This window comes from Halichoerus grypus, chromosome 2, assembly GCF_964656455.1.
Source record: "Halichoerus grypus chromosome 2, mHalGry1.hap1.1, whole genome shotgun sequence".
NCBI lineage: Eukaryota > Metazoa > Chordata > Mammalia > Carnivora > Phocidae > Halichoerus > Halichoerus grypus.
In genome coordinates this window covers 166,257,658-166,285,180 of record NC_135713.1, presented here as the reverse complement: position 1 = coordinate 166,285,180, position 27,523 = coordinate 166,257,658, and the positions used below count along the sequence as shown (strand labels likewise).

At 38.8% G+C, this 27,523-nt stretch overlaps 1 protein-coding gene, 1 long non-coding RNA gene and 1 pseudogene across 4 annotated transcripts in view; 1 reads left to right on the top strand and 2 right to left on the bottom strand.

The window, feature by feature from the left end:
- The window catches only part of SSH2 (slingshot protein phosphatase 2), a 242,910-nt gene extending 241,948 nt beyond the window's left edge, over positions 1 to 962 (bottom strand). Inside the window, exon 1 of one of the 2 annotated variants that reach the window (XM_036094635.2) lies at positions 825 to 962. In XM_036094635.2, coding sequence (XP_035950528.1) covers positions 825 to 887 — 63 coding nt within the window. In that variant the 5' untranslated portion in view covers positions 888 to 962. The remainder of the gene's footprint in view (positions 1 to 824) is intronic. The other variant, XM_036094638.2, reaches the window with a different exon arrangement.
- Positions 743 to 26,043, top strand: LOC144381198 (uncharacterized). Of its 2 annotated transcripts, none has more exons than XR_013446073.1 (4): positions 743 to 855; positions 23,812 to 23,861; positions 24,402 to 24,464; positions 25,475 to 26,043. It is a non-coding gene; the product is annotated as an uncharacterized LOC144381198 (long non-coding RNA). The 2 variants fall into 2 exon arrangements; XR_013446072.1 differs by lacking the exon at positions 743 to 855 and adding an exon at positions 21,732 to 21,798.
- Positions 8,721 to 9,066, bottom strand: LOC118537255 (peptidyl-prolyl cis-trans isomerase A pseudogene; annotated as a pseudogene).
- Positions 26,044 to 27,523: the final 1,480 nt, after the last annotated feature.

Sequence of the window (27,523 nt, the reverse complement as noted above, 5' to 3'; positions counted from 1 at the left end):
CCCAGCAGGAAAAGGCTGGTTACTGGGTATTTTCCTTCTGGAAGCATGCTTCACTGGCATAGGTATCTGAAGTAAGGAACCATACAAACACGACCCAAGAACAAGAACGATCATGAGCAATGAGTGTTAAGGCATTAATGTCTGTAACATGTAAATGAACAGGCACTGGTCATCAAGCAGCGCCAGATGCTTCAGGACCTCTTAGAGAAAAGGTAAGGTCCAAGAAGCAGAGACTACGGCCACCCTCTGCGGGAGGGAAAGAGGGAAGAAACCAAGGAGTAACTACCAGCTCAGCAGTCCAATGAAGCCCGAACAGTACCAGAGCACAAGAAAGACGGCAAGTGACTAGGGGGAAGGCACACAACCCGGAGAGCCTGAAGAAGGGGTTGCAGTGTGCGAATACCGAACGGGTCCAAGAAATGGGTGTGGGTAAGGGGCTGTGTAAGGGGCAACGCAGGAGTCCCATGGTCCTCTCCCTGCAGCAGAGCAACAGAGGGTACAAGGAAGGGGGAGGGTGAAAAGCAAGAATGACTCATTCCCGAAAGGAAGTGTTCAAGCCATAGGAAAGCATGCTACTGGGGGGGGGGCGGTTCAGGGCGAGGACTGTGAGAGCCAGGTGCCCACAGTGATGGGGGCAAACCCCAACGTCCCGTAGTTCCCGTAGCTCGTCTTTAAGATGGGGTGTGGGGGGGTTTCGCGGCAGCCGAGTGCCAAGGCCTGGGAAGCGGCGCGGCGCGTGCGCAGTGGCGCTCGGCGGGACCCGCTGAGGCAAAGCGGAGCCGCAGTGACAGAAGCGAGCGGAGCTGCCGCCGGGTGGGACTCACCGAGGCGCAGGGGCTGGAGGTGGTGCTGGGGGTAGGCGACCGCTGGACCGTGACCAAAGCCATCTAGGCGCTGCTAGGCTGTTCCGGGCAGGGCATTCTTGTCCTGAATGTGGGGGGGCGGGAGGGTGACGGAGCCGGGATGGGGAAGGGGGTATGGGATGGGGGTGAGGGGTAAGGGGAGGAGGAGGAGGCCGCGGGAACGGCCACAGGCTCCGCACCCACCACCGGACTCTCGCCTACTGACGCGCCGAACGGGCGGCGGGCGGGCGGGCGGTTCGGCAGCAGCGGGGCACAATGAGCGCTCCCAGTGCGCAGGCGCCACCTGTCAGCAACCGCCTCTCCCCTCGGCGCGCGCCGCCGCCTCGGCGTAACCCTTGAGTTGCCGGAAGCCGCCTGGGCGTTTGCGTCTCCGGCCGCCGCCCGGTCCCGGGTTTCCTCCTTTGCTTTGGAATCGCGCGGTTTGCCCGAGTCTAGAGGCAGTGAGCTGGGATGGGGGGAGGGGCCCCGGGCCGGGGGGCCGCTGGAATCCCCAGTCCTGAGAGACGACCATTTTATGAGGTGGGGGCGCACAGCTTAAGCGATCTTAGTGAAAGGAAACTGAGGTGAAAATCCTGAGGCAAACGCGTTGTCTGGTGGGAAAGGGCTCCGCGGGGTTTCAAAGGCTTTCTCTAGGTGGGAGTGAGACTTACTGGACTGGAGACCCTCTTGGCGCGACCAGAGACGAGTTTATCTCCTTTTGACCCGGCTCTTGGGAGCTTTTTCTGAGCTTTACCTAAACCTTCTGTCTCAGAGCCCATGTTTTATGATGAGACTTTATGAAAGAAAGAAAGGTTTTTAATTTTATACCCTGGCAAGCTTCAGGGTACCCCTCACGCTTCCTCTATTACCCTGGCCCCTGTCTGAGGACTCATTCATTATTCCTAAGGTGGAGAGAGGCTGCATGAGCCCGGGAGGCCGAGAAGGCTGGGCTCACGGAATTATAAGGGTCCAACCTGCTATTTACCTCCCACTTGCTTCCTGCTGGAAGAAATTCTCTTAAATAGGATTTGCTCCTTGAGATTTTTTACTCCTTCGGCTCTAGATTTCATGATTGCATAGACCTACGTGAAATGTAGATTATTAAATATTTTAAAGGAATACTTTTCTAAAAGATAAACCGTCAGCAGACTTCAAGGAAGTAATGAAAAATCAAGATTAAAAGAGGGGGGAAATCTCACTATGCAAATACCATTGATTATTTACACAGAGAAAGAGTTGACAAAGCTATTTCTCAACTTGAGTGCATGCTCTGGAATATACCACCATACATATCAAAGCTGTAGAAAACACACACATTAAGGAGTTTGCAGTTATTAAAGCCTCCTGCTCCTGTTGTCACTCAAACTCTTTGGATCTCATTGCTTTCTTTAAACTGATAGGGCTGTCATGAGCTCTTTCTGGCTGCTGTATGGTTAAGTGCCACTAGAGCCCTCTGTGCTGAGCCTTTGTTCTCTCCCTGGGGCCCTGCGGTTGAAATAATTAGCAGGGAGGTTCCATCAAGAATCAGACACTGAGGGTCCCTGTACTGTACAGTCCTGTGTAGAATGAATTGCAGAGAAGCCAGCTGGTAGGCTTTTGCCCCCTGGTGGTGGTCAAGAGTGCCTGCGAGACAAAATTAAACAAAGATGTATGGTTCACCGATTAAACAATCTGTGTTTTTTTTTTTTTTTCCCAGAGCTGCATAGTAAACAGGAAAAGAAAAGACAAAGTTCAGAAATAAGAACTTTGAACCAATGCTTAGAAGACCAAACAGGAAGTTATATGCATAGCTAAGAAACATACATAGCTGAAAGCTGAATGAACTCAGATAAATGAAACATGTGGTTTAGAAATCAAAGTATCATTCTAGAAAAAGTATTATTCAAATCAATAGGTCTTAATAATGTGCTTGTATGTTATTTTTCTTAGTGACTCAGGGATAGCAACACTGATTATCTAGTTTTGTGTAGCAACATACTATTAAGAAATTCTTTTGGCAGATGACTTAATTCCATTAATCTTATATTGGGAAAGATCACTACCATAGGAGTCAGAAGACCTGGCTCCTAGCTCCAACTCTGTGAAACCTTAGGCAAATGGCTTAAACTTTTTGAGCATTAGTTTCTACAATGGATTGCTAACTCACAGGATTCCTGTGATCAAATGAGATAATGCATGCTAAAGTACAGTATAAACTATAAAGCCCTGTATGTAGTTAAGATAACTTTATTATTCTCTAAAGTTTGTTCCAAGTTCAGTCAGCTTTTTCTGAGTGTACCCTATGTGTAGAAAATAGCATCAAGCAAAAAGGGAATAAAAAGGACTTAAAAAGACATGATTCATGCCTTTTCTTAATAGTAAGAGAAGTAGATTAGTGGTGAAGATATGTCTCATTTGCAGGCAGATATAGAAGATCTTTGTTAAACATATCTGAGGTGATAAAATCCTGGTTAAAATTAGGATTATAAAAAAAAAAATTTGGAATTAGGGGTGCCTGAGTGGCTCCGTCGGTTAAGAGACTGCCTTCGGCTCAGGTCATGATCCCAGGGTCCTAGAATCGAGCCCCATGCTGGGCTCCCTGCTCAGCAGGGGAGTCTGCTTTTCCCCCTACCCCTGCTCATGTGCTCTCTCTCACTCACTCTCTCCCTTTCAAATAAATAAGTAAAATCTTTAAAAAAAATTGGAATTACAAAATACCCAGATTCACATTAAGTTTATTTGTATCAGGAAGTTAATTTATTAATTTACAGAGGAGATAGCTCTTCCTAGTATATAACCTTTTAAGGAAACTAAGATTTGGAAATTACTGGTGCATGTTCATTAATCACCATTAATTGAGAAAATATTGAGTATGTATTATATGCTACACACTGTTTTAAGAAATAAAAGTCTGTCTTTCAGGGGCTCAAAGCCTATTAGCAGGGAAAAACACACCAAATAATGACATAATGGTTTAGTGGTACTGTGGTTTCAGTCAACTTTGCTAGGCCCCCAAGGGGGATACGTATACAGGAGAAGCCTAGATATGTACCAAGTGCTTTAGAAACACAGAGGAAGAGGTTTGGGAAAATGCAGTTTATGATACTGGCTTTCAGGCTTTGGTTGCAGAGCTAGATCACATGTGAGCATTTGAAATCTATGCTCTCTGCTCCATTTATACCTATTCTTCCCTGGGCTCCACCTTGGTTCCTACTTGGTCTTCTGGTGATCTGAGGGAGGAAGTATCTACTTTTATTAGAGAAAAGACCCTAGATCCTCTTAGTATGTTAGTTGAATTTGAGAAGAGAGAGACCAAGAGCAGGATTCCTAAAAGAGGCAGCCAGAGACAGAAGTCCTCCTACTTCTATTTCTAACACCTTTATTCTTCCCACCTGTTATAATGGAGGCCTACTTGTGCCATTGGAATTCCTTTAACCCTTAACTTGTATCATCACTTCTTCAGGGGTGAAATTATAGGAGAACTTTTGAAATTCTTTTCTTTTTTTTTTTTTAAAGATTTTATTCATTTATTTGACAGAGAGAGACACAGAGAGGGAACATGAGCAGGGGGAGTGGGAGAGGGAGAAGCAGGCTTCCCGCTGAGCAGGGAGCCTGACGAGGGGCTCCACCCCAGGACCCTGGGATCATGACCTGAGCCGAACGCAGACGCTTAACGACTGAGCCACCCAGGCGCCCCAGAACTTTTGAAATTCTTGAGATCAGTTGGTTCTTAAGCTTTGAGAACTTGATGAAAACTATTAACTCTCCAGAAAGATATACTTGCACATTTCACACACTCACTGAAATCCATTGAGAGTCCTCAGGTTAAGTTTGCAACGACATGGATGGAACTAGAGGGTATTATGCTAAGCGAAATAAGTCAATCAGAGAAAGACAATTATCATATGATCTCACTGATATGTGGAATTTAAGAAACAAAATAGGTAATCATAGGGGAAGAAAGGAAAAAATAAAACAAGACGAAACCAGAGAGGGAGACAAACCATAAGATACTTTTAATCATAGGAAACAAACTAAAGCTTGCTGAAGGGGAGAGGGGTGGAGGAATGGGGTAACTAGGTGATGGACTTTAAGGCAGGCATGTGATGTAATGAGCACTGGGTATCATATAAGAGTGATGAATCAGACCTGTATCTCTGAAACCAGTAATACATTATATGTTAATTAATTGAATTTAAATTTTTAAAATGTTTTAAAAAAATAAAATGTCAAAAAAAAAAGAATCCTGATCTGGGGCTAAAGCAGTGCTTTTCAACTCTTTTTCATATCATGACATCCATAGAAATGATATTTGTATAGCACACTGAGATAAACTAAAGGGGATTTGGAGGCAACTATATGGGGCTTGGTGAAAAAAACTTTTTATATAATATAATGAGAAAAAAATAAACATATTAAGGATGATATTAAATATTGAATTTGTATGAGCTTCTGAATAGTCTTCTCAAAAATTAAATGAAAAACTTGAGATTGCTTCTATAAACATTACATTTTCTATGTAGGTTTTTAAAAACATTATTACAATATTATTGACTACTCTCTTTGCTGTACCTTTCACCTCCATGACTTATTTATTTTATTATTGGGAGTTTCTACCACTTAATCCCCTTCACCTATTTCACCTGAACCCCTACCTCCCTCCCCTCTGGCAACCACCAGTTTGTTCTCTGTATTTATGAGTGTATTTCTGCTTTTTTTTGTTTGTTTTGTTTTTTTGGATTCCACATGTAAGTGAAATCATATATCTTTGACTTATTTCACTTAACATAATACTCTTCATGTACATCCGTGTTGTTGCAAGTGGCAATATTTCATTCTTTTTTATGACTAATATTCACATATATATATTCATATCTATCTATGTATCTATCTATCTACGACATCTTTTTTATTCATCCATCTATCAATGGATACTTGGGTTGCTAACATATCTTGGTTATTATAAATGCTGCAATAAACATAGGGGTGCATATATCTTTCCAAACTGGTGTTTTGTTTTGTTTTGTTTTTTAGGTAAATACCCACTAGTAGGATTACTGGATCATATTGTAGTTCTCTTTTTAATTTTTTGAGTGATCTCCATGCTATTTTCCGCATTGGCTGCACCAATTTACATTCCCACCAACAGTGCACAAGGGTTCCCTTTTCTCCACATCCTCGCCAACACTTGTTATTTCTTATCTTGATACTAGCCATTAAGACTGGTGTGAGACAATCTTTCATTGTAGTTTTGATTTGTCTTTCCCTGATGATTATTGATGTTGGGCATCTTTTCATATATCTGTTGGCCATCTGTATGTCTTTGGAAAAATGTCTAGTCATGCCTATTTTAAATTGGATTATTTTTTTTTTTTTTTTTAGTGTTGAGTTGTATAAGTTCTTTGTATAATTTAGATATTAACCTCTTTTTGGTCATATCATTTGCAAATATCTTCTCCCATTCAGTAGGCTGCCTTTCTGGTTTGTTGATGGTTTCCTTTGCTATGCAAAAGATTTTTATTTTGGTGTAGTCCCAATAGTTTATTTTTGCTTTTGTTTCCCTTGTTTGTTGGGGCATATCCATAAATATGTTGCTAAGGCCAAAGTCCATACTTATGTTTTCTTTTAGGAATTTTATGGTGTCAGGTCTCACATTTTGGTCTTTGATCCATTTTGAGTTTATTTTTGTGTGTGGTATAAGAAAGTGGTCCAGTTTCATTCTTTAGCATGTAGCTGTCCAGTTTTCCCAGCACTATTTATTGAAAAGACTATCTTCATTGTATGTTCTTGCTTCCTTTGTCAAAGATTAATTGACCATATAAGTATGGGTCTATTTCTGGGCTCTCTATTTTGTTCTATTGTTCTATGTGTCTATTTTTGTGCCAGTATTATCCTGTTTTGATTATTATAGCTTTGTAGCATATTCTGGAATCTGAGATTGTGATACCTCCAGCGTTGCTCTTCTTTCTCAGGATTGCTTTGGTTATTCAGGGTCTTTTGTGGTTCCATACAAAATTTTAGGATTATTTGTTCAAGTTCTGTGAAAAATGCTGTTGGTATTTTGATAGGGATTACGTTGAATCTGTAGATTGCTTTGGGTAGTAGGGATATTTTAACAATACTCTTCCTATCCATGAACATGGTATATCTTTCCATTTGTTTGTGTTATCTTTAATTTCTTTCACTAGTGTCTTATATTATCCATAGTATAGGTCTTTCACCTTCTTGGTTAAATTTATTCCTAGTATTTTATTCTTTTTGGTGCAATGGGAATGTATTTTAAATGTATTTATTTCTCTTTCTGCTACTTTGTTATTAGTCTATGGAAATGTAACAGGTTTCTGTATATTAAATATATACCCTGTATATATTACTGAATTAATTTATTACTTCTAATAAATGGTGGAGTCTTTAGGGTTTTCTATATAAAGTATCATGTCATCTGCAAATAGGGATAGTTTTACTTCTTCCTTACCAATTTGGATGCCTTTTATTTCTTTTTCTTGTCTGATGGCTGTGGCTAGGAATGCCAGTACTATGTTGAATAAAAATAGTGAGAATGGACATCCTTGTCTTGTTCTTGATCTTAAATGAAAAGCTTTCTGTTTTCACCATTAAGTATGATATTAGCTGTGGGTTTTTTATTTATGGCCTTTATGATAGTGAGGTATGTTTCCTCTAAACCTACTTTGTTGAGAGTTTTTATCATGAATAGATTTTGCATTTTATCAAATGCTTTTCCGCATATATTGAGATGATCATAAGGTTTTTATTCCTTCCTCTTGTTAATGTGATAAATCACATTGATTGGTTTGTGAATATTGAACCATCCTGGGGTAAATCCCACTTGACTGTGGTGAATGATCCTTTCAATGTATTGTTGAATTTGGTTTGTTAATTTTGTTGAGGATTTTTGCATCTATGTTCACTGGGAATATTGGCCTGTAGTTTTCTTTTTTTGTAGTGTCTTTATATGGTTTTGATATCAGGGTAATTCTGGCCTCATAGAATGAATTTGGAAGTATTCCTTCCTCTTCTATTTTTGGAATAGTTTGAGTAGGATAGGTATTAACTCTTCTTTAAATGTTTGGTAGAATTTAGCAGTGAAGCTATCCAGTCCTGTACTTGTTGGGAGTTTTTTGAGGACCTACTCAATTTCATTACTAGTAATCAGTCTTCAAATTTTCTATTTCTTCCTCATTCCATTTGGAAGATTGTATGTCTTGAGGTATTTATCCATTTCTTCTAGGTTGTCCAATTTGTTGACATATAATTTTTCATAGTTTTCTTTTATAATCCTTTGTATTTCTGTGGTGTCAGTTGTTATTTCTCCTCTTTCATTTCTGATCTTATTTATTTGAGTCTTCCCTTTTTTTCTTGATGAGTCTGGATAAGTTTATCAATTCTGTTTATCTCTTCAAAGAACCAGCCATTGGTTTCATTGATCTTTCTATTGATTTTTTAAGTTTCTATTTCATTTATTTCCACTCTAGTCTTTATAATTTCCTTTCTTCTACTAACTTTGGGCTTTGTTTGTCCTTCTTTTTCTAGTTCCTTTAGGTGTAAGTTTACATCATTGTTTTGAGATTTTTCTTGTGTCTTGAGGTGGATCAGTATCACTATAAACTACCCTCTTAGAACTGCTTCTGCTACATCCCAAAGATTTTGGACCATTTTGCTTCCATTTTCATTTGTTTCCATGTTTTTGTTGTTATTGTTGTTGTTTAGTTTTTATTTCATAATCATAAACTTAACTCTGCAATCCAGCTAGACTTTGAGGGGGGTAGGGAAAATATGGAACCCATAGAACTGCAGTGAGAGCACAAAGATTATAGGATATTTCAAGCAGATGGGGGTGAAGGGGTACTTTTCTGAGCTACAGAAGGAATGGTTTGGTAGTTAAGATAAAACACAAGTCAAATTTATTAGATTTGTCCACAGTCAGCAATGGTGATCTTCTTGCTGGTCTTGCCATTCCTGGACCCAAAGTGCTCCATTGCTTCCACAATATTCATGCCCTCTTTCACCTTGCCAAAGACCACATGCTTGCCATCCAATCTCTCAATCTTAGCTGTGCAGATGAAAAACTGGGCACCATTTGTATTGGGCCCAGCATTTGCCATGGACAAGATGCCAGGACCTGTGTGCTTCAGGATGAAATTCTCATCATTGAATTTCTCCCCATAGATGGACTTGCCACCAGTGCCATTATGGCCTGTGAAGCCACCACCCTGGCACATATATCCCAGAAAAATCCTGTGAAAACTGGAAACCTTATTATCAAATCCTTTCTCCCCAGTGATCAGAGCATGAAGGTTCTTTGCTGTTTTTGGAACTTTGTCTGCAAACAGCTCAAAGGAGGTGTGGCCCAAGGGCTTGCCATTCACAGCAAGGTTGACCATGACTGGCGGTGTGGGCAGCTCTGGGGTGGTGGCATATGCAAGGCTGTGTCCATGTACTTTTTTATTTCCTCTTTGATTTCTTTGTTGACTATTGGTTGTTTAGTAGCATGTTGTTTAGCCTCAGTGTGTTTGTGTTTTTTCCATTTTTTTTCCTTATAATTTATTTCTAGTTTCATACTGTTGTGGTCAGAAAAGATGCTTGATATGATTTCAGTCTGCTTAAATTTATTAAGATGTGTTTTGTGGACTAACATGTGATCTATCCTGGAGAATATTCCATGTGCACTTGAAAAGAATGTCTATTCTGCTATTATGGGATGGAATGTTCTCTCTCTCTCTATATATATATCTGTTTATCCATCTGGTGTAATGGGTTATTCAAAGCCACTCCTTCCTTATTGATTTTCTGTCTGGATGATGTATTCATTGATGTAAGTGGCATATTTAAGTCCCCTACTATTATTGTATTACTGTCAATTTCTCCCTTTATATCTATTAATATTTGCTTTATGTATTTAGGTGCTCTTATGTTGGGTGCATAGATGTTTACAATCTTGATCTTGCTGGATTGATCCCTTTATCATTATGTAATGCCCTCTTTTTCTCTGGTTACAGTCTTCGTTTTTTAAAGTCTGTTTTGTCTGATACAAGTAGTGCTACCCTGGCCTTTTTTTTTTCACTTCCATTTGCATGGAACATCAATTATCATTATCCCTTCACTTTCAGGCTGTATGTGTCTTTAAGTCTGAATTGAGCCTCATAGACAGCATATGGATGCATTTTGTTTTTTTATCCATTAAGTCACCTGATGTCTTTTGATTGGAGCATTTACATTTAAAGTAATTATTGATAGGTATGTGCTTATTGCAATTTGTTGTTTTGTGGTTGTTTTTTAGTTCTTCTTTGTTCCTTTCTTTTTCTCTTGCTCTCTTCCCTTCTGGCTTGATGGCTTTCTCAGATTTATTTCTTTTTATTTTTTTGTGTATCTATTTTAAGTTTTTTATTTGTGGTTACTGTGAGGTTCATATATAACGTATGTGTAGAGGCAGTCTGTATTAAGTTGATGGTCACTTAAGTTCACATGTGTGCTGAAGAACACATTCTAAAGGCACTAAATTTTTACTCCCCCTCCATGTTTTATATATGTGATATTATATTTTACATTTTTATTTTGTGTATCCCTTGACTAATTTTTATAGATATAATTGATTTGACTGTTTTTGTGTTTTAACTTCCTTACTGGCTTTGTAAGTGATTAATCTACTACTTTACTGTATGTTTGCTTTTACCAGTGAAATTTTTTCATGGTTTTATTCCAGTTATGTTCTTTTCTTTCCATTTAAAGAATTCCCTTTAGGGGCTCCTGGGTGGCTCAGTTGGTTTTGGCTCAGGTCATGGTCTCCAGGATATGAGACCAAACCCCATGCTGGGTTCCTCGCTAGGTATGGAGCCTGGTTGGGATTCTGTCTCTTCCTCTCTCTCTGCCCTTCCTGAGCCTCCCCTCACACTCTCGCTCTCTTAAAAAAAAAATAATTCCCTTTAAACAAAGAACAGAACAAACAAAAAAAAGGAATTCCCTTTTTTTTTTTTTTTTTTAAAGATTTTATTTATTTATTTGAGAGAGAGAGAATGAGAGACAGAGAGCATGAGAGGGAGGAGGGTCAGAGGGAGAAGCAGACTCCCTGCCGAGCAGGGAGCCTGATGTGGGACTCGATCCCGGGACTCCAGGATCATGACCTGAGCCGAAGGCAGTCGCTTAACCAACTGAGCCACCCAGGCGTCCCAAAAGGAATTCCCTTTAACATTTCAGGTCATCATTCAGAATTTAAGAAGAGGTCAAGAGCTTCCCAGATAAACAAAAGTTAAAGGAGTTCATCACCACTAAACCAGTCTTATAAGAAATGTAGAGTTTTGTGATTGAAATGACCTCATGTAATTCCTGAACAAGACAATTTAACAATGATCACTTGGTAGTCATTATTGATGAGAATATAATTCATGCAACTAGGTGATAAATTTAAAACAATTTTCACAACAATTAAAAACTTACAAGTATAAATTATATTTGACTCTAATAGCTCTTACTTTTTTTTTTTTTTTAAAGATTTCATTTATTTATTTGAGTGAGAGAGAATGAGAGATAGCACGAGAGGGAAGAGGGTCAGAGGGAGAAGCAGACTCCCCGCCGAGCAGGGAGCCCGATGTGGGACTCAATCCCAGGACTCCAGGATCATGACCTGAGCCGAAGGCAGTCGCTTAACCAACTGAGCCACCCAGGTGCCCCTCTAATAGCTCTTACTTTTTCGCACTGGCAAATGTAATGTGACAATATCTTATGATTACATGACTGGATTTAGAATATCCAAATATATTTTCATATCAAGTATATATTACAAAATAATGATGAAACTGTAATTTGCAGAGTATGACTATGTTATTACAATGAAAATTCTGCAGCTAACTTGGATGTAACTAAAAGGACACATCAGCCATAAACAAAGGGAAGAATTCAATATATATGAAGAGAGAGATTGGGAGCTGAGTCCATAAGGAGTATCTGGCAGGTCTCCCTGCCTTTCCTGGCCATACCTTGGGCTGTGAGTCCTGCCCCTTGATTACCTGGAACATGCAGGTAGCTCTAAGGCTCAATGTTTATGACAAGCAGCAATATTTACTGCAACTGGCTTTGGAAAATGATGCCCTGGTAGTAGAATACTCCTTGGCTTTGCTTCTTTATTAAAGAGTACTTGCTTTAATAAAGCAAGTTCTTCATTGTGCTTACCTCCTTGGGGACCATGGGGGACACTAGGGTGGATCATCAGGCTCTGACTACTTTGGGCTACTCTCCGAGAATCCTTAGAACAAATTGCTCTGGCCAGGGGTGAATTATGTAGAGGCACCAACCACCCCAGTCATTTCAGGCCACTTAGAGCTGAATAGATAACTATCTTGCAGTACATCTGTAACTCATTTATTTCACACTAAATGAAGTGTATCACTTAAAAGACTATGGTTTATATAGCTAAACTTGTTAAAATGGGGGGGAGGAAGAAATCATAGTTTCTGTTTTTAATAATCCAATTCCTTACATTTGAAATGACTAATTACAAAGTGACATAGCTATAAATTAATTAGTACAGATGGAATATATAATAGCTGGAGTATGATTGAATCATATATTACCTTCACCTGGTTGTAATTTTTAATAAAATTTAATAATCTTTTACTAACTTTAATAGTCAGTGTCCAGATAAGAAATAGAAATCACACCAGTTATTTGAATAGATACTTTAACAAGAACTGTTGATTAGATATAAAGTTAAGTAGATGATTGCAAAGCTAAAAAGAGACATCTAAGGTATGATAGAGAAAGCAACTGTTACTGCATCTAGAGCTGGGGGGAAAAAAGAAGCAAAGGAAGCCATAAAAAAAACTGAAATCTTGCCATTTACAATGACATGGATGGAACTAGAGGGTATTATGCTAAGCGAAATAAGTCAATCAGAGAAAGACATGTATCATATGATCTCACTGATATGAGGAATTCTTAATCTCAGGAAACAAACTGAGGGTTGCTGGAGTGGTGGGGGGTGGGAGGGATGGGGTGGCTGGGTGATAGACATTGGGGAGGGTATGTGCTATGGTGAGTGCTGTGAATTGTGTAAGACTGTTGATCACAGACCTGTACCTCTGAAACAAATAATACATTATATGTTAAAAAAAAAAAAAAAAAAGAAAAGAAAGAGAGAGAGAGAAGATAGTAGGAAGGGAAAAATGAAGGGGGGGAAATCGGAGGGGGAGGTGAACCATTAGAGACTATGGACTCTGAGAAACAAACTGAGGGTTCTAGAGGGGAGGGGGTGGGGGGATGGGTATTAAAGAGGGCACGTATTGAATGGAGCACTGGGTGTTATATGCAAACAATGAATCATGGAACACTACATCAAAAACTAATGACATAATGTATGGTGTTTAACAGCATAATAAAATAAAATTTAAAAAAAAAGAAGCAAAGGAAAAAATGTACAAACTTAGAGGAGTGACCCCCACAGAGCTGAAACTCAGATCTCTGAGAAGACGCTGCTCAGCTGGTGTTGGTGTCTCTGAACTTAGAGGAGGGACTCCATAGGACCCAGACCTCTAAGGCAGGAACACTGGCTGGCTGGTGTTGGTGTCTTTGAGTCAATGAAATGTGTAGAACTGTAGAAAAACTACAAACTGGATTCAGTTGTTGCTATAGAAAGGACCTGCTGCTACCAGGATAAAGAAGCATTGCAGAGGTAAAGCATACAGGAACCAAAAATTCACAGGAAGCAGTCTTGAGGTAGACAGGAAGGAACAATTCTATTGTCCTTCTTTAGTCTTGGGGTCTCTCTCTGGTGCCACCAGTTAGAAGAGCTTAACAGAACCAGCTGGCAAGCAAAGAAATGTGGTTTTCAGAGTCCCAGCTCCAGCATCAAAGAAGAATACAAAAGGGTGAGTGTAGAGCTGACATAATAATGTAGTAATTAGCACTTGACTGATATGGAAATTGATACCAGAAATGGAGGTTATCTTTCATCCTCTAGTTTGCATATATTTTATGAAGACGGTTAAAGACCTTGCTACTTCCTGCTCCCCAGATCCAATGACTGTAATGTCATCAGTGTGCTGGACCAACTCAGTGCTGATTGGAAGATCAAGATGCTCAATATCTCTGTGGACTACATTATGGTAGAGAGCAGGAGAACTGACATAGCCCTGGGGCAAGACAGTGAAGTTATACTGTTGGCCTGCCAAGTAAAAACCAATAACTGCTGGTGTTCTTTCCCAATTTGTATGGAGAAATAAGCATTTGTTAGGTCAATAGCTGCATACCAGGTGGCAGGGATTGTGTTGATTTGCTCCAGTAAAGATACTACATATAGAAGGCAGCTGGGGACATCACCTGATTAAATTTATAATTCTCTACAATCATTCTCCAAAATCCATCCAAACAGGCAAATTAAATTGGCATGAGATAGGTTTCATCACTCCCTGCTTCTTTCAAATCTTTATTGGTGTTACTAATCTCTGTAATTGCCCATTCTGCCATCCCACGAAAGCAATAATTTTTGTTTACTCTCCTGGCATATATGTATGTGGAGGAGGGGAGCTCCCAAGGGCTACAACTTGGCTTTTCATACTATAAGGCCACTTATTTCAGGATCAGAGAGCCAATATGGAAATTCTGCCAGTTACCATGTATCTATTCTAATTATACATCCAGGAACTGATCAAATCACTATAGAGTGGTTCTATAGATTTACTTAATCTACTGTGATTAGTATGAAGACTCAATTTCTCAGGGGGTGGGAGAGTGGGGAATGAGTTAAATAGGTGATGGGGATTAAAGAGTGCACTTGTGATGCACAGGGTGATGTATGGAATTGTTGAATCACTGTATTGTACACTGGAAACCAATATCACACTGAATGCTAACTAACTGGAATTAAAATAAAAACTTTTAAAAAATAAAGGGAAGGTGCAAGGACTAAGCTCTGGGAGCACTACAATATTAAGAACTCTGAGAAAAGAAGAATAACCAACAAGAGAAACATAAAAAACAATAGGGAAGTGGGAGAAAAACTCAGATATTGTTATCCTGGAAGCCAAGTGAAGAAAGTACAGGTTTCCCCCACTTTCCCCCACTATCTGAAAGTACAACATTCTTGTGAGACCGTCTGTAAGGCAGAATGACATAAAGCAAAGAAACAATTACCATTAATTTATATGGAAAATTCTTTTGAGTATTCCTAGACCCAAAAAATCAAATCTCTTAGGCTTTTCTGATTTCTTAGGACACATCTTGCTAATGGATGCACAAAATACATCGAGATAAAGCACAGATGCTCAGACACAGTTCAAAGCTACAGTTGCTGAATGCTGAGCTACTGAGTGTGGTTCCTGGGGAAGGAGCTTAGGGTGTATACTGTCTCTACAATGGCTTGCTGAGAAACAAATGCTGAATGTTATTTTTACTTTTTTGCCTTTTTTTGTAAAAGCAAAAATCCTCTTCAGATTTCTTTCCCTGAGGGAAACCAGACTGTGGTCAAGGCATCAAGATTAACACTCATTTATGACCTCAGGACCTACCTCACCAATATCCCAGTTCAACTGTGTTCAGGCTTTTCATCACCACTGGCAGAAATGGTGCTAATCTTAAAGGATCCTGAACCCCAAGTCAGGCCTTGGCCATTACAACAATACTTCATGAGACCCTCATTCTGTGCTGTGCACAGTTCAGTAATACTTTGCTAGACATCCCAGCAAGCAAAGTCTTCCATGTCCATGCAGGTTTCAGCATGGGGAAAGATCAGTGTGAAGATTCAGGTGTCCTCCAAAAGTTCCTGGGTTCTCACCAGACCATCCTCCTTACCCTCTTTGTGGTGCTGTTGTCAACAGCTTTGTTTTTCTAGCATACAATACCTTCATAAGATACAGACAATTCCAGTTGTTTATGTACCAACTGTAGGAACACCACAGCCAGATTCTTATACCTCCACACATTTCCTCCCCACCCATTCATGACTCCACAGCCCCCACCAGCCTAAAGTCAGCTACAACACAGTGGCTATGGAGTATAAGGCACTAACCTCCACTTAATAGGTCCCCTTGACTATGGAAGACTGGAGATTTCTAGCCCTAGACCTGGAGCCTAGCAGCAACCTCTACACTCATAAGCCCCTAAACAAGGCTTCTGAGAACTGTAAACAAAGGATCCCAAGCTGTTCCATTAAAAAAAAAAACAAAAAAGACTCAATTTCTCACCTGTCTACCACAAGCCCACACTTAAACTGGTGGACTGAAGTGGCACTTATTGTTCCCAGGAATTAACATTGATGTAGTGCCAGTGTTTAGAAATCCCTGAAAAACCTGAATATTTCTTTTTCCCTGGCACGTAGTCATTTTAGGAGATGGCCACAGGTCGTGTTGGGAAGACTTGGAAGAAGATTTTCAGTATATACTTATGGCAGTGCTGCAGTATCCTCCTTTAAGGAGATCCAACCTTGCCTTCAGTTATGGGGCTTAGGCCTAGAAACTGGTGAGAGGTCAGAACTCTCCACCGTGGTGACTAGAGTCATATTTTTGGCCACCATGTATGGATTTTTTATATTATATATAGCTAACCATTTCAGTAGGCTGGCCATCTATTTTATTCCTAGGGCCACCATAATCACTTAGCCGCAAAGATTGCTGAGAGTCAAAAAACATGTGATTACCACTATATTTCTACTTTGTCCTTTATGATAAATGTGCCTACTTTGTCTTTGGTGGTTAAACACTAATATTTGGCCTCTGCTACTCTGAAATGGGTCATCCCACCTGCGTAACCTACAGAAGAAAGCCACTATAGAGCTTTTCAAGGATGTAAGTATTCCCATCACTAATATACTTTTCAATGCTTCAGTAAAGGGATCTCCCCAGAATCCTTTCAGAGGATGTACTTGGAGGGGGGCGGGGAGTGGATGTGCATGTCAATATGTGATAAATCTGCTCCAACATTCCTATCTCCCTAAGCCTTTGGATTTCTCCTTACATTATGCCAGGGAAGTTCTAGTATCTCAACTTAAACACATGCCACTGTGGAGTCCAAGTTTCAGTGAATTTACCAAATAAATGATTGGCGTCGTCACTTCCAGCTGTAGGTGCTATAACCTTAAGTCCTTAATTTCTGATAAGTGTTCAGTATTAACCCATATTAACAAATTCTAACAACTCAGCATTATATTCTGTGTTCCTTTCTTTAACTCCCTGATAATATACTCTTACAAATATTCCCTGGGTTTATGCCCCTATATATGCAAATCGTGAAAATCCTTTGCTGTAAAAACTATTTTTTCCTGGTCAGACTTTGTATTTGCCCTGCTGGAGCATTTTAACATCTGATTTTAGTTATGAGTCTCCTAGAAGTAGGAGGTGGTTGTGATGAGTCTTGAGGAAAGTGGGCATCTCCTAGTAAGGCAATTCCCCCAGATGAGATTATTGCAAGGTTTTCAATTTAGTGAAGGCTAGTCTCCACAAATACAGGAGGACAAATTGCCTCCATTGGCAAGAGAGACTCAGAAGTTTGAGATTATTAGTCTCCTAGTCCCACTAAATGTTGGAAATTTGGAATGAGGTCCTTCTTCCCAATCAGTGCCCCAATTTTCACAAGAGTAACTTGGCTGGGATGTGAATTCAATTAATCCTATAATTCTACAACCCCATAATTCTTGATAAGTTGACCCCTTTATCATTGTATAATGACTTTCTTTGTCTCTTGTTGCAGCTTTTGGTTTAAAGTCTATTTCAAAGTCTGATGTAAGTATAGCTACCTCTGCTCTAATTTGGTTTCACTTGCATGTACTCTCTTTTTCTTTCCCTTCACTTTGAGCCTATGTGTGTCCTTAAAGCTGATGTGAGTCTCTTGTTTAGGCAGCATATAGTTGCGTCTTGTTTTTTCACCCATCCAGCCACTATATGCATTTTGACAGAGAATTTAATTCATATACATTTGGAGTAATTATCAATAGGGAAGAACTTAGTAATATCATCTTGTTAATGGTTTTCTGGCTGTTTCATAATTCCTTTGTGCTTTCTTCCTCTCTTACTGCCTTCCTTTGTGAATTGATGATTTTCCATAGTGGTATGCTTTGATGCCATTCTTTTTATCTTTTGTGCATCTACTGTAGGTTTTTGCTTTGTGTACCATGAAACATTGATTATAATAATTATTTTAAGTTGATAACAATTTAATTTCAACTACATACAAAAACTCTACCTTTTTACCCTCCCATTTTGTTTTTGATGCCACAATTTACATCTTTTTATATTGTATATCCATTAGCAAATTTTGTAGCTATAGTTATTTTTAATACTTATGTCCTTTAACCTTTATACTAGAATTAACTGATTAATACACTACCATATTACAGTGTTGAAGTGTTCTGAATTTGACTATATAGTTATATTTATCAGTATGTTTTATATTTTCGTATGTTTTCATGTTACTAATTGGTGTCCCTTTGTGCCAGCTTGAAGAACTCCTTTCACATTTCTTATAAGGCAGTTTTTGTTTGTCTGGGAAAGACTTTGTCTCTCCTTCATTTCTGAGGAGAATTTTGCCAGGTAGAATATTGATTACTTTAAATATATCACCCCACTTTCTCCTGGCCTGTGAGGTTTCTGATAAGAAATTCACTGATAGTCTTATGGGATTCCCTTGTAAGTGACATACTTCTTTTCTATTGCTGCTTTCAAGATTTATCATTGTCTTTGGGTTTTGACAGTTTTATTACAATGTGTCCTGGGGAAGATGTCTTTGGGTTGAATTTGTTTGCAGACCTATGAACTTCATGAACTTGGATGTGCAAATATCTCCCCAGATTTGGGAAGTTCTCAGATATATTTTTTAAAATAAGCTTTCTGCCCCTTTCTCTCTCCTCTTAGACTCTCATAATATGTAATTTCTCTTAATGGTGTCCCATCAATCCCATAGGCTTTCTTCATTCTCCTTCATTTTTTTCCCTTTGCTTTTCTCTGACTGGATCATTTCAAATGATCTGTGTTCCTACTTAGTATTTACCCTCCAAAAAATGAAAATGCTAATTTGAAAAGATATATGCACTCTCATGTTTATTGCAGCACTATTTACAATAACCAAGATGTGAAAACAACCCAGTGTCCATCAATAGATGAATGGGTAAAGATGTCTCTCTCTCTCTTTTGCTCTCTCTCTCTCTCTCTCTCTCACACACACACACAGGAATATTACTCAGCCATAAAAAAGAATGAGATCTTGTCATTTGTGACAACATGGATGGACCCAGAGGGTATGCTAAATGAGATAAGTCAGAGAAAGACAATTACCACATGATTTTACTTATATGTAGAATCTATAAAAATAAAATAAATAAACAAAAAGCAAAAACAAACTCATAAATACAGAGAACAAAGAGATGGTTGTCACAGGAGAGAGAATTGAGGGATAAGCAAAATGGGTGAAGGTAATGGGAGACACAGGCTTCCAGCTATGGAATGAATAAGTCACAGGGATAAAAAGTACAGCATAGGGAATATAGTCAATGGTATTATAATAGCATTGCATGGTGACAGTTGATAGCTACACCTGTGGTGAGCATAGCATAGTGTATAGATTTGTCAAATCACTATGTTGTACACCTGAAACTAATGTAACATTGTATATCAACTATACTTCAATAATAATAATAATAATAATAAATCTGTGTTCAGATTCACCAATTCTTTCTTCTGCTTGGTCTAGTCTGCTATTGAAACTCTTCATTGAATTCATTTCAGTCCTTGTATTCTCCAGCTCTAAAATTTCTGGTGTTCCTTTTTATGTTTTTCTCTCTGTGGAACTTATCATTTCATTCTTTTATTGTTTTCCTTATTTCATCAAACTGTTTATCTCTGTTCTCTTGTAGCATTCTGACCATCTTTAAAACAATTATTTTGAATTCTTTGTTGGGTAATTTATGAATCTCTACTTCTTTGGGGTCCATTACAGGAAGTTTACTGTGTTCCTTTAGTGGTGTCATGTTTCCTTGATTCTTTGTGATCCCTGTCACTTTTGTAGGTGTTTGTGTGTTTGAAGAAGAGTCACCTCTTCCAGACTTTATGGAATGATTTAGGTAGGGAAAGACCTTCACCTGTATTTGGGGGCATGCTGGAACATGCTGTGACCCTTAGTCTAGTGCTGCAGGATGCTAAGTGTGAGGGCATGTAGTGCCTGTGGATGGGGATGGGTGGGGGGTGGCATGGTGTCTCATTGGCTCAGGAAGCTATGGTCCATGACATCAACAACTGCATGATCTTTGGTGAGAGCTTCAGGCAGTACACAGTGGCTCTGAGGACTGTTGGATTCTTTTTTTTTTTAAGATTTATTTATTTTATTTTATTTTAGAGAAAGAGAGAGCGCACATGAGCTGGGGGAGGGGCAGAGGGAGAGGGAAAGAATCCTAAAGCAGACTCCCTCCTGAGCACGGAGCCTGACACAGGGCTTGATCCCAGGACACCAAGATCATGACCTGAGCCAAAATTGTCAGATGCTTAAGCAACTGAACCACCAGAGTACCCCAGGACTGTTGGATGCTTTAACAGAACCTCCAGTCTACTGGCTAGGGACCATGCCAGACAGTGATGGTGGCCACAGCCAGTGGTGGGCACACAGCTGGCTGTGGGGTCAGTTGAGGAGGCTGGCTGCAGGGGCCAGTTGCAGACAGATGTGCAGTAGTGAAGGTTAGGGCCCTCAGCAGGGGCTGGGACCAACTGCAGGCACACAGGCAGCTGCAGTGGCTCTGGCTGTCAATGCGTACATGTGTGACTATAGGGGCTAGCTGTAGGCATGTGTTTGGCAGGGGAGGCCAGTGATGGGAGTTGGGGCTGGTGTATTGCAGGTGTACAACTGTAGGGTTAACTGCAAGTGAGTGGAGCTGTGCAGACCAATGACAAGGGTTAGGGTTCAGTCCAGATCCGCCAATAGCTGTACAGACCTTGGCCGTTGGCATATACTTGTGGGGCTGCAGGAGCCTGCTCTGGCATATGCACAGTGGGTAGAGGCTGATAATGGGAGTCAGGCCAGCAGCATGCAGACAAATAGCTGCAGGAATCTCCTGCCATTCTCAGCAGTTATCTCTCTCTTATCCTGGCTTTTCTTTCCTAGCCTTACCTTTAAGTGTTCATCAGCAAGCATTTATCTTTAGCTTTTTTCTTTCTTCTCCTAGAAGATATTCTTATTGGGTGAGCTCCACTAGCGTCCTCCTGCAAATGCATCTTTCTGTCAGTACCCAGGAGTTTAAGACTCATGAAATCTAGCTAAATGACATTTCTGATCTTCTATTAGTCTGACAAATCAGAATTGTGTATGATTTCTCTCTTACACTGGGAAACCCCTTCCTCAAGGATAACTGGCTACCCTTTAATATATGACTGACAGTCTTGCCAATCAAGATGCCAAATGCTGCAATTCACCAATTTATAAATCTACTGGGAGTGCATGTAAAGGGCCATTAACAGATTCACAAAAACTCTGTCTCATAGCTGACAATCTAAGTAGAATGACTCTAGAATCTCATGGGTGGGAGCGTGAGGTGTGCAGAATGCTATGCATTTTAAGTAATTAAAATGCAAGTTAGTACTGTTCAGACTGGACAGTGTTTCTATCATTTTCCAGTGGAATTGATTCTGCATAACTTTCTACCAATGCACCATAATATATTTCAGTGTCATTAAGATTCTTACTGGAAACTTCTATCAGACTACTGAATAGGTATCTTTAACGTGTTAACACCTCCAAACTCAAACTCTTATCATTCCTCCAACCTGTTTTCTCTCCTTTCCTTATTTCATTTAATGGCATCATCATCCATTCAGCCTTGTAAATATGAAAAAAACACTCAGTGAACATTAACTATTTCTCTTTTACTCTTTAGATCCAATTTTGCCCCCAGTCCTGATCATTGTATCTGTTTTAGTTTAGGTTCCCTCAGAATAGACCCTGATCCAAGGAGTTGAGTGCAAGTTCATCTGGGAGGTGGTTCCAGGAAATAATGGTAAGGGAGTAGGGAAGTAATACAGAAAAGTGAAAGACACCTGTATTGGGCAGGTTGCACTGTAGACAACTGAGGTTCTATCCCATTGGGGAACTCTGAGAGACAGAAACGTTCCACCTATGGGACTATATGCAATTTCTTATCCATCACTGGCTGAGGCTTATCCTGTAAGATATCAACTCCCACACACTTCTCACCTATCCCCACATTTGGACTGGCAGGAATGCTCAGACAGAATTCCAGGTGCTTGAGGTCAGAAACCATCCACACGTACTGTAAAAGCAAAGCTGAAGGGGTATGGTTAGGGTATTGGCAATGTCTGGCAGAACCTAGACTAGAGTGAGGGCCATTTACTGCAGGTGCAACATTTCAGGTGCAAAATCTACCTTCATTGTCTCTTTCCCCAGTCTTTCATAATTCTAGTATTTGCTGGTGGAGGTAACTTTTTAAAGACACCAATTTGATCCCATCTATCCTGTGCTTAAAAAGTACAGAGTAAAGTCCAAACTCCTTGATTCAGCTTGATAAACCTTTACAGATTGAAAAGTGACTTTTTCAGCCGCATCTCCTGCCATTTTCTTTTATGTAAGTATGCTCTGCTCCATCAGTGTTTCACTTTTTGAACTTGCATACCCTAGTGTGTATTGCTCCTTCTGCCTCAAACGTTCTTCCCCCCGCTCCTTTACACAAAAATGTCTTATTAGCCTGTTAAAATCCAGTTTAGAAATCTATCTTTCTGTGAAAATTTCCCTGACCGCCCTGGGAAAAGTAATTGCTTACCCCTCTGTGTTCCTTAGCGTTTTATATGCACCTCTACTTTTGAACTTTGCGGATTGAATTGCATCTGTTTATCGCTTTTTCCATCACTAAACTAGGAACTCTTCAAAGGAAGTTTTCCTGTTTCCCTGAGCACAAGTCTTACTCATCTTTACAACCCTAATGTCTACTGCATAGAGAAGACACCCAATAAAGGTTTATTGCATTGGATTTATCTGGGTGCATCCAAACAAAATGGATTTTAAAAGAAATGGAAGGGAACTTCTTAGCAATTTCAGGAGATTGACACCATAAGCAAAGAAAGCAGTCTGTGAGAATGTACAGTTGGGACCTACCAAAGAAATCTATTTTATATTATTTATTATTTATGAACTGCTTCAAAAAGGCTTTGAGGCAGCTATTCTAAAGTGTTGGAATCTGTTGTCTCCAAAGGCAGTAATTTCAGTTTATTCAACTAGAACATGTGCTGTGTTGATAAAAAGAAATGCAAATACTCTAGCACAGTATAAAGATACCATTTCAAATTATTCCCTAGATTGTAACTGCCCTAGAGGCAGAGGCCATGGATATAAAATTTAGTTTTTACATAGCACCTAGCCTAAATATACACAAATTCTTAAATGATTTTTGGCACAGCAATGATTTTGATAATTTGTAACCGAATTTGCAGTCATTTGCAGTGAAGTAGAGATCTGATAATTATCCACTTTAATTCTTTAATATGAATAAACAAGATAAATCACATTCCTCTCAGAGCTCCTCATTCAAAAAAATGCTTTGTAGTGAGATCATTACTCTGTCTATATGCCTTTCTCACATGAATTGGGTGGCCATCAAAATTTCACTTCACCTCATCTGAATTGTTATTTCAAAAATTAATGAGGATGATAATAATGTTTTAAAAAATTCACTTGCATTACTGTTGCTGTGTGTGTGTTTCTTTTTTTAATGATAATGGTGGTGATTATTAATGGTTGAGTTTTCCTGTCTCCCTGGGTACTAGCCTAGCACTAATCTAGTTTTGGCCAGTAACAACAGCAATAACAGTAGCAGAGTTTGAAAAGTTTAACAGTTGAGAACTTACCATTCAATAGAATGGTGGGATGCATTGGGGGTTGGGGGTGATTTCGGTCTTCTCTAGTACTTTTTGTTGTTTACTAATATTTTCTTTCTCTCTTTTTGTTATTAATATTGGTCTGGTAATACTTTTCCCTACCATTTGATGATACGTTTCAGTGGCCCAGATGAGTGAGTCAGCATCTCAAGAGGAACCCAAACCTGCTCAGGTACCTGGCTTACATAGATTTCTAACCACTTAACTATGAGAGGATTTGGGAATCAACATTCTTGAGAAAATTGAGATGCAATATCATATTTTGTCACTTAATTATTTCTCTTTTTAGTTGAAATATTCTGCATCAGGTTGTGACAAAAGTGCTGAAAAAAAGGGGGTCAGGGGTGCCCGGGTTGCTCAGTTGGTTAAGCATCCGAATTTTGATCTCAGCTCAGTCTTGATCTCCAGGTCATGGTTCAAGCCCCAAGTTGGGCTCCATGCTGGGTATGTAGTCTACTTAAGAAAAAGGGGTTGGGGGTTGTCAAATGGTAGTCGGGTCCCAGTAGTCTGCTTCTAGTTGGTTGGCATTTATAACAAGTCTGTTACTGTTTGAATTTGTTAATACAGCTACTTTGTATGATTTTATTTGGTATGATGTTTGCCCGTTATGTAAATTTTTTTACATAAAAAGCTTCCTATACTAGAGTATAAGATGTTAATTTTATCTTTAGCTTCTTTTGGATGCCACTTACTAACACTGTTTCCATTTCAGGAAGATGGAAAAGAAGACAAAGAAAGGAAAGAGGAAGCACCTGAAGTCAAAGAGCCTACTGAGGTAGAGTTTTCATAAATAATCAGATGTTAATGCTGGAGAGTAAACTGGACAAATTAGTTTTCTTATGAAGAAGGAAAAGAAAATATGTGGGTATTCAAAAAGGTAAACAAAATGGCAAATGGGAAAGAGCAAACTCATGTTAATCATTAAGCTGACTCATTTGAGTCAGTTGCAGGAAGCTTCCATGGACAGGTAAATTATTTGTGAAAAGCTATTATAAACTATAGGTAAATAAAGGTGCTTTCTAAAATCAGAACTATTACCCTGAGTACAATAACCACCAGTTTTTAGGGTAACTTCACTATTCATTCTGAAAATATAATTCCCATGTTAATAATTTAAGTAACTTTGTGTTTATTTGAATACAAGACTTCAATGAGGAAGAATATTCTATACAAAAGGGGAGGCAATTAAAAATATGATTCACCATTAAGTTCACTAATATGAGTCTTAAAAATATTCTATTATCATTCTTTTAAAACTATATCAGCATGAAAACAAAACAAACAAAACTACATCAGCATGAGCACAAAAAGCTATTTGCCACCATTTATTCATAAAACTAAGCTTTAATTTCTTCAGTTAAGATGAAATATTTTTCTTTCCACCACAAACATGGAAAGTGATTCTAATAGTAAAACAGTAGCATTTCCAAAAGTCCGGTTTCACTATGCGGTGGTCTCAAATTATGTTTCTAGAAAGTATTGTATATCTTATACAATACTTTGAGGATTGATGTACATCTGGAATAATATTCTTAGCACATCACTTTGTTAGCCCCAGGAAGATGGGATGACATGTTGAGCCAATGCATTTTATCTTGTTGATGCGGTAAGACTGTGATTACTGCTTTGCTTCTAGTACACAGCATTAAATTCTAGAAAAATTAAGCAGGTATGTTTGGTAACTCCTACAAGGCATTTATCTGCATTCTTTAACTGGGAGAGTTGATGTACCTTTGAGGAAAAGGTTTCTTTTCTCAGAAATTGATGTTTCTTTTCTCCTTTCAGAGTTCACAGAGTGAACCAGGCAGCTTTGCATTAGACACCAGCAGCAATGAGGTAGAAACAGCAGCAGATGAAATCAAATCCCAAGGTAGAGAACTAGCCTTCCCCCATACAGTGGAATTTAAAATAATTATATTTTCATTGGGGATGTATTCCTTAAGATTTTACCTTTAAAAAAATATAATCCAAGGGGTATTTTAAATACAATTTGGGAAATAGTTAAAAATGTACTCCCCTCACTATCTGTTAATACTTTCGAGGCAACTTTATTCATCTCGTGCTTAAAGAGAAAATTTAGCTGAGAGCTGACTGACATATACCCATTAATGCAAAAATAAGATGAAGAACACAAGTGATTTGGCAGGCTTATTGTTTTGTTTGTTTGTTTGTTTCTCCCTTTTACCTCTGTACTTTGACCACACATTTATTCTGTTTGACTTCTAGCCCCATCCTTAACCCAAATCCCACATAATTATGCACATTGGAAATTTATAGGATCAAAGACAAAAAACAAGTGGGAAAGACATTTATCCCTGTCATTACAGTTCTTCTAACTTCAGATACTTAGTGAAATCCTGTGCAATAAAAATTCTTGACACTATCTGAAATTTAACAATTTAATTAATTGAAATTTGCTTCTATTCATTTTAAAGCATTAAGTGTTTAGTATGTGCTAGGCTGTGATAGATTGAATTACAATAATAATTATTAAAGCATGCTCTAAACTATAAATTGCTATATAGATGCCACTTTTAACTTTTAGGTGCTTATTTTTCTCCAAAGGGTTTTCTGTCTCTTAAACCAATTAAAAGCAATTATTTACTATTTTTTCTTATTAACGTACATTATAATACGTACACATTAAGAACCAAACTTTCCAACACGTATTCTGTTTTTATTGTAAACTCGTAATATTTTCATAGCTTCACTAACTTCTAAAAAGTTTCTTGGAATGTCCCTCTCCACCTGCCTCTCCCCCCAACCCCGGTTTCTTGATTTTACTTCTTTCTCACTCCCACCCTCCACCACCATTACCGCTACATATACTTTACCTTTACCTTAATCATTTCAGCCAGGTTTTTTTTTTTTTTAAGTTTATTTATTTATTTTTAGTAATCTCTAACATGTAAGGTGGGGCTTGAACTTATGACCCCGAGATCAAAAGTCGCATGCTCTTCTGACAGAGCCAGCCAGATGCCCTTCAGCCAGGTTTTTAAATGAACTCTTTCATTTTAAACATGCCAAACAGAATTGTTATAAATTTAATTATGTTTTCACTTTAATCAGTTTGTGACCAAATTTGCGTGTGCAAAACTTCACACATGTATTCCATAATGTGACTGATTGCCTCTCTAGAAAACTTACCAGTCAAGAGTTTGTGGTATTTCCTGTTCTTGTACTTTCAATTTCCGTTACTGCTTTTCAATGTATGGTAGAGGGGAGTGTGTTTTGTTTAAGTCTATTCACCCCAGTATATGATATATACTGAAAACATCGCAATTGCTTATTGCAATATTAATTGCAATGCATTATACTTCTTTATTCAGTGACCAGTCACTATTAAGCCTAATATTTTAAATCTCTCTTTGTAAACATGTGTGTGTGTGTGTGTGTGTGAGTGTGTAAGAAGTGGGAATAGGAACTGTTAATTCAATTTCAACATACCAAAGGAAGGGTCTTTATTCTTGTTACATACTTGTCAAAATTAAAATTATGTTATCTTGTCAGGCAGCTCTCAGAATGCACTCAAATACAGATCTTTGCAAAGAAAATATTGTGTTTAAGTGTACGTGTGGATTCCTCATTTCTTTATCTTAGTTATTGTACTTTTCAGGATATGAGCTTAACTTACATTTTGAGAAGTCATTTTTTGAAAATATGTTTGTTCAGGGTGCCTGGCTGGCTCAGTCGGTAGAGCATGCAACTTTTGATCTTGGGGATTTAAGTTCAAGCCCCATGTTGGGTGTAGAGATTACTTAAAAATAAAATATTAAAAAAGAGAGAGAAAATATGTTTGCTCAAATCTGTTCTTACTTTATAGCCCTAAGATTA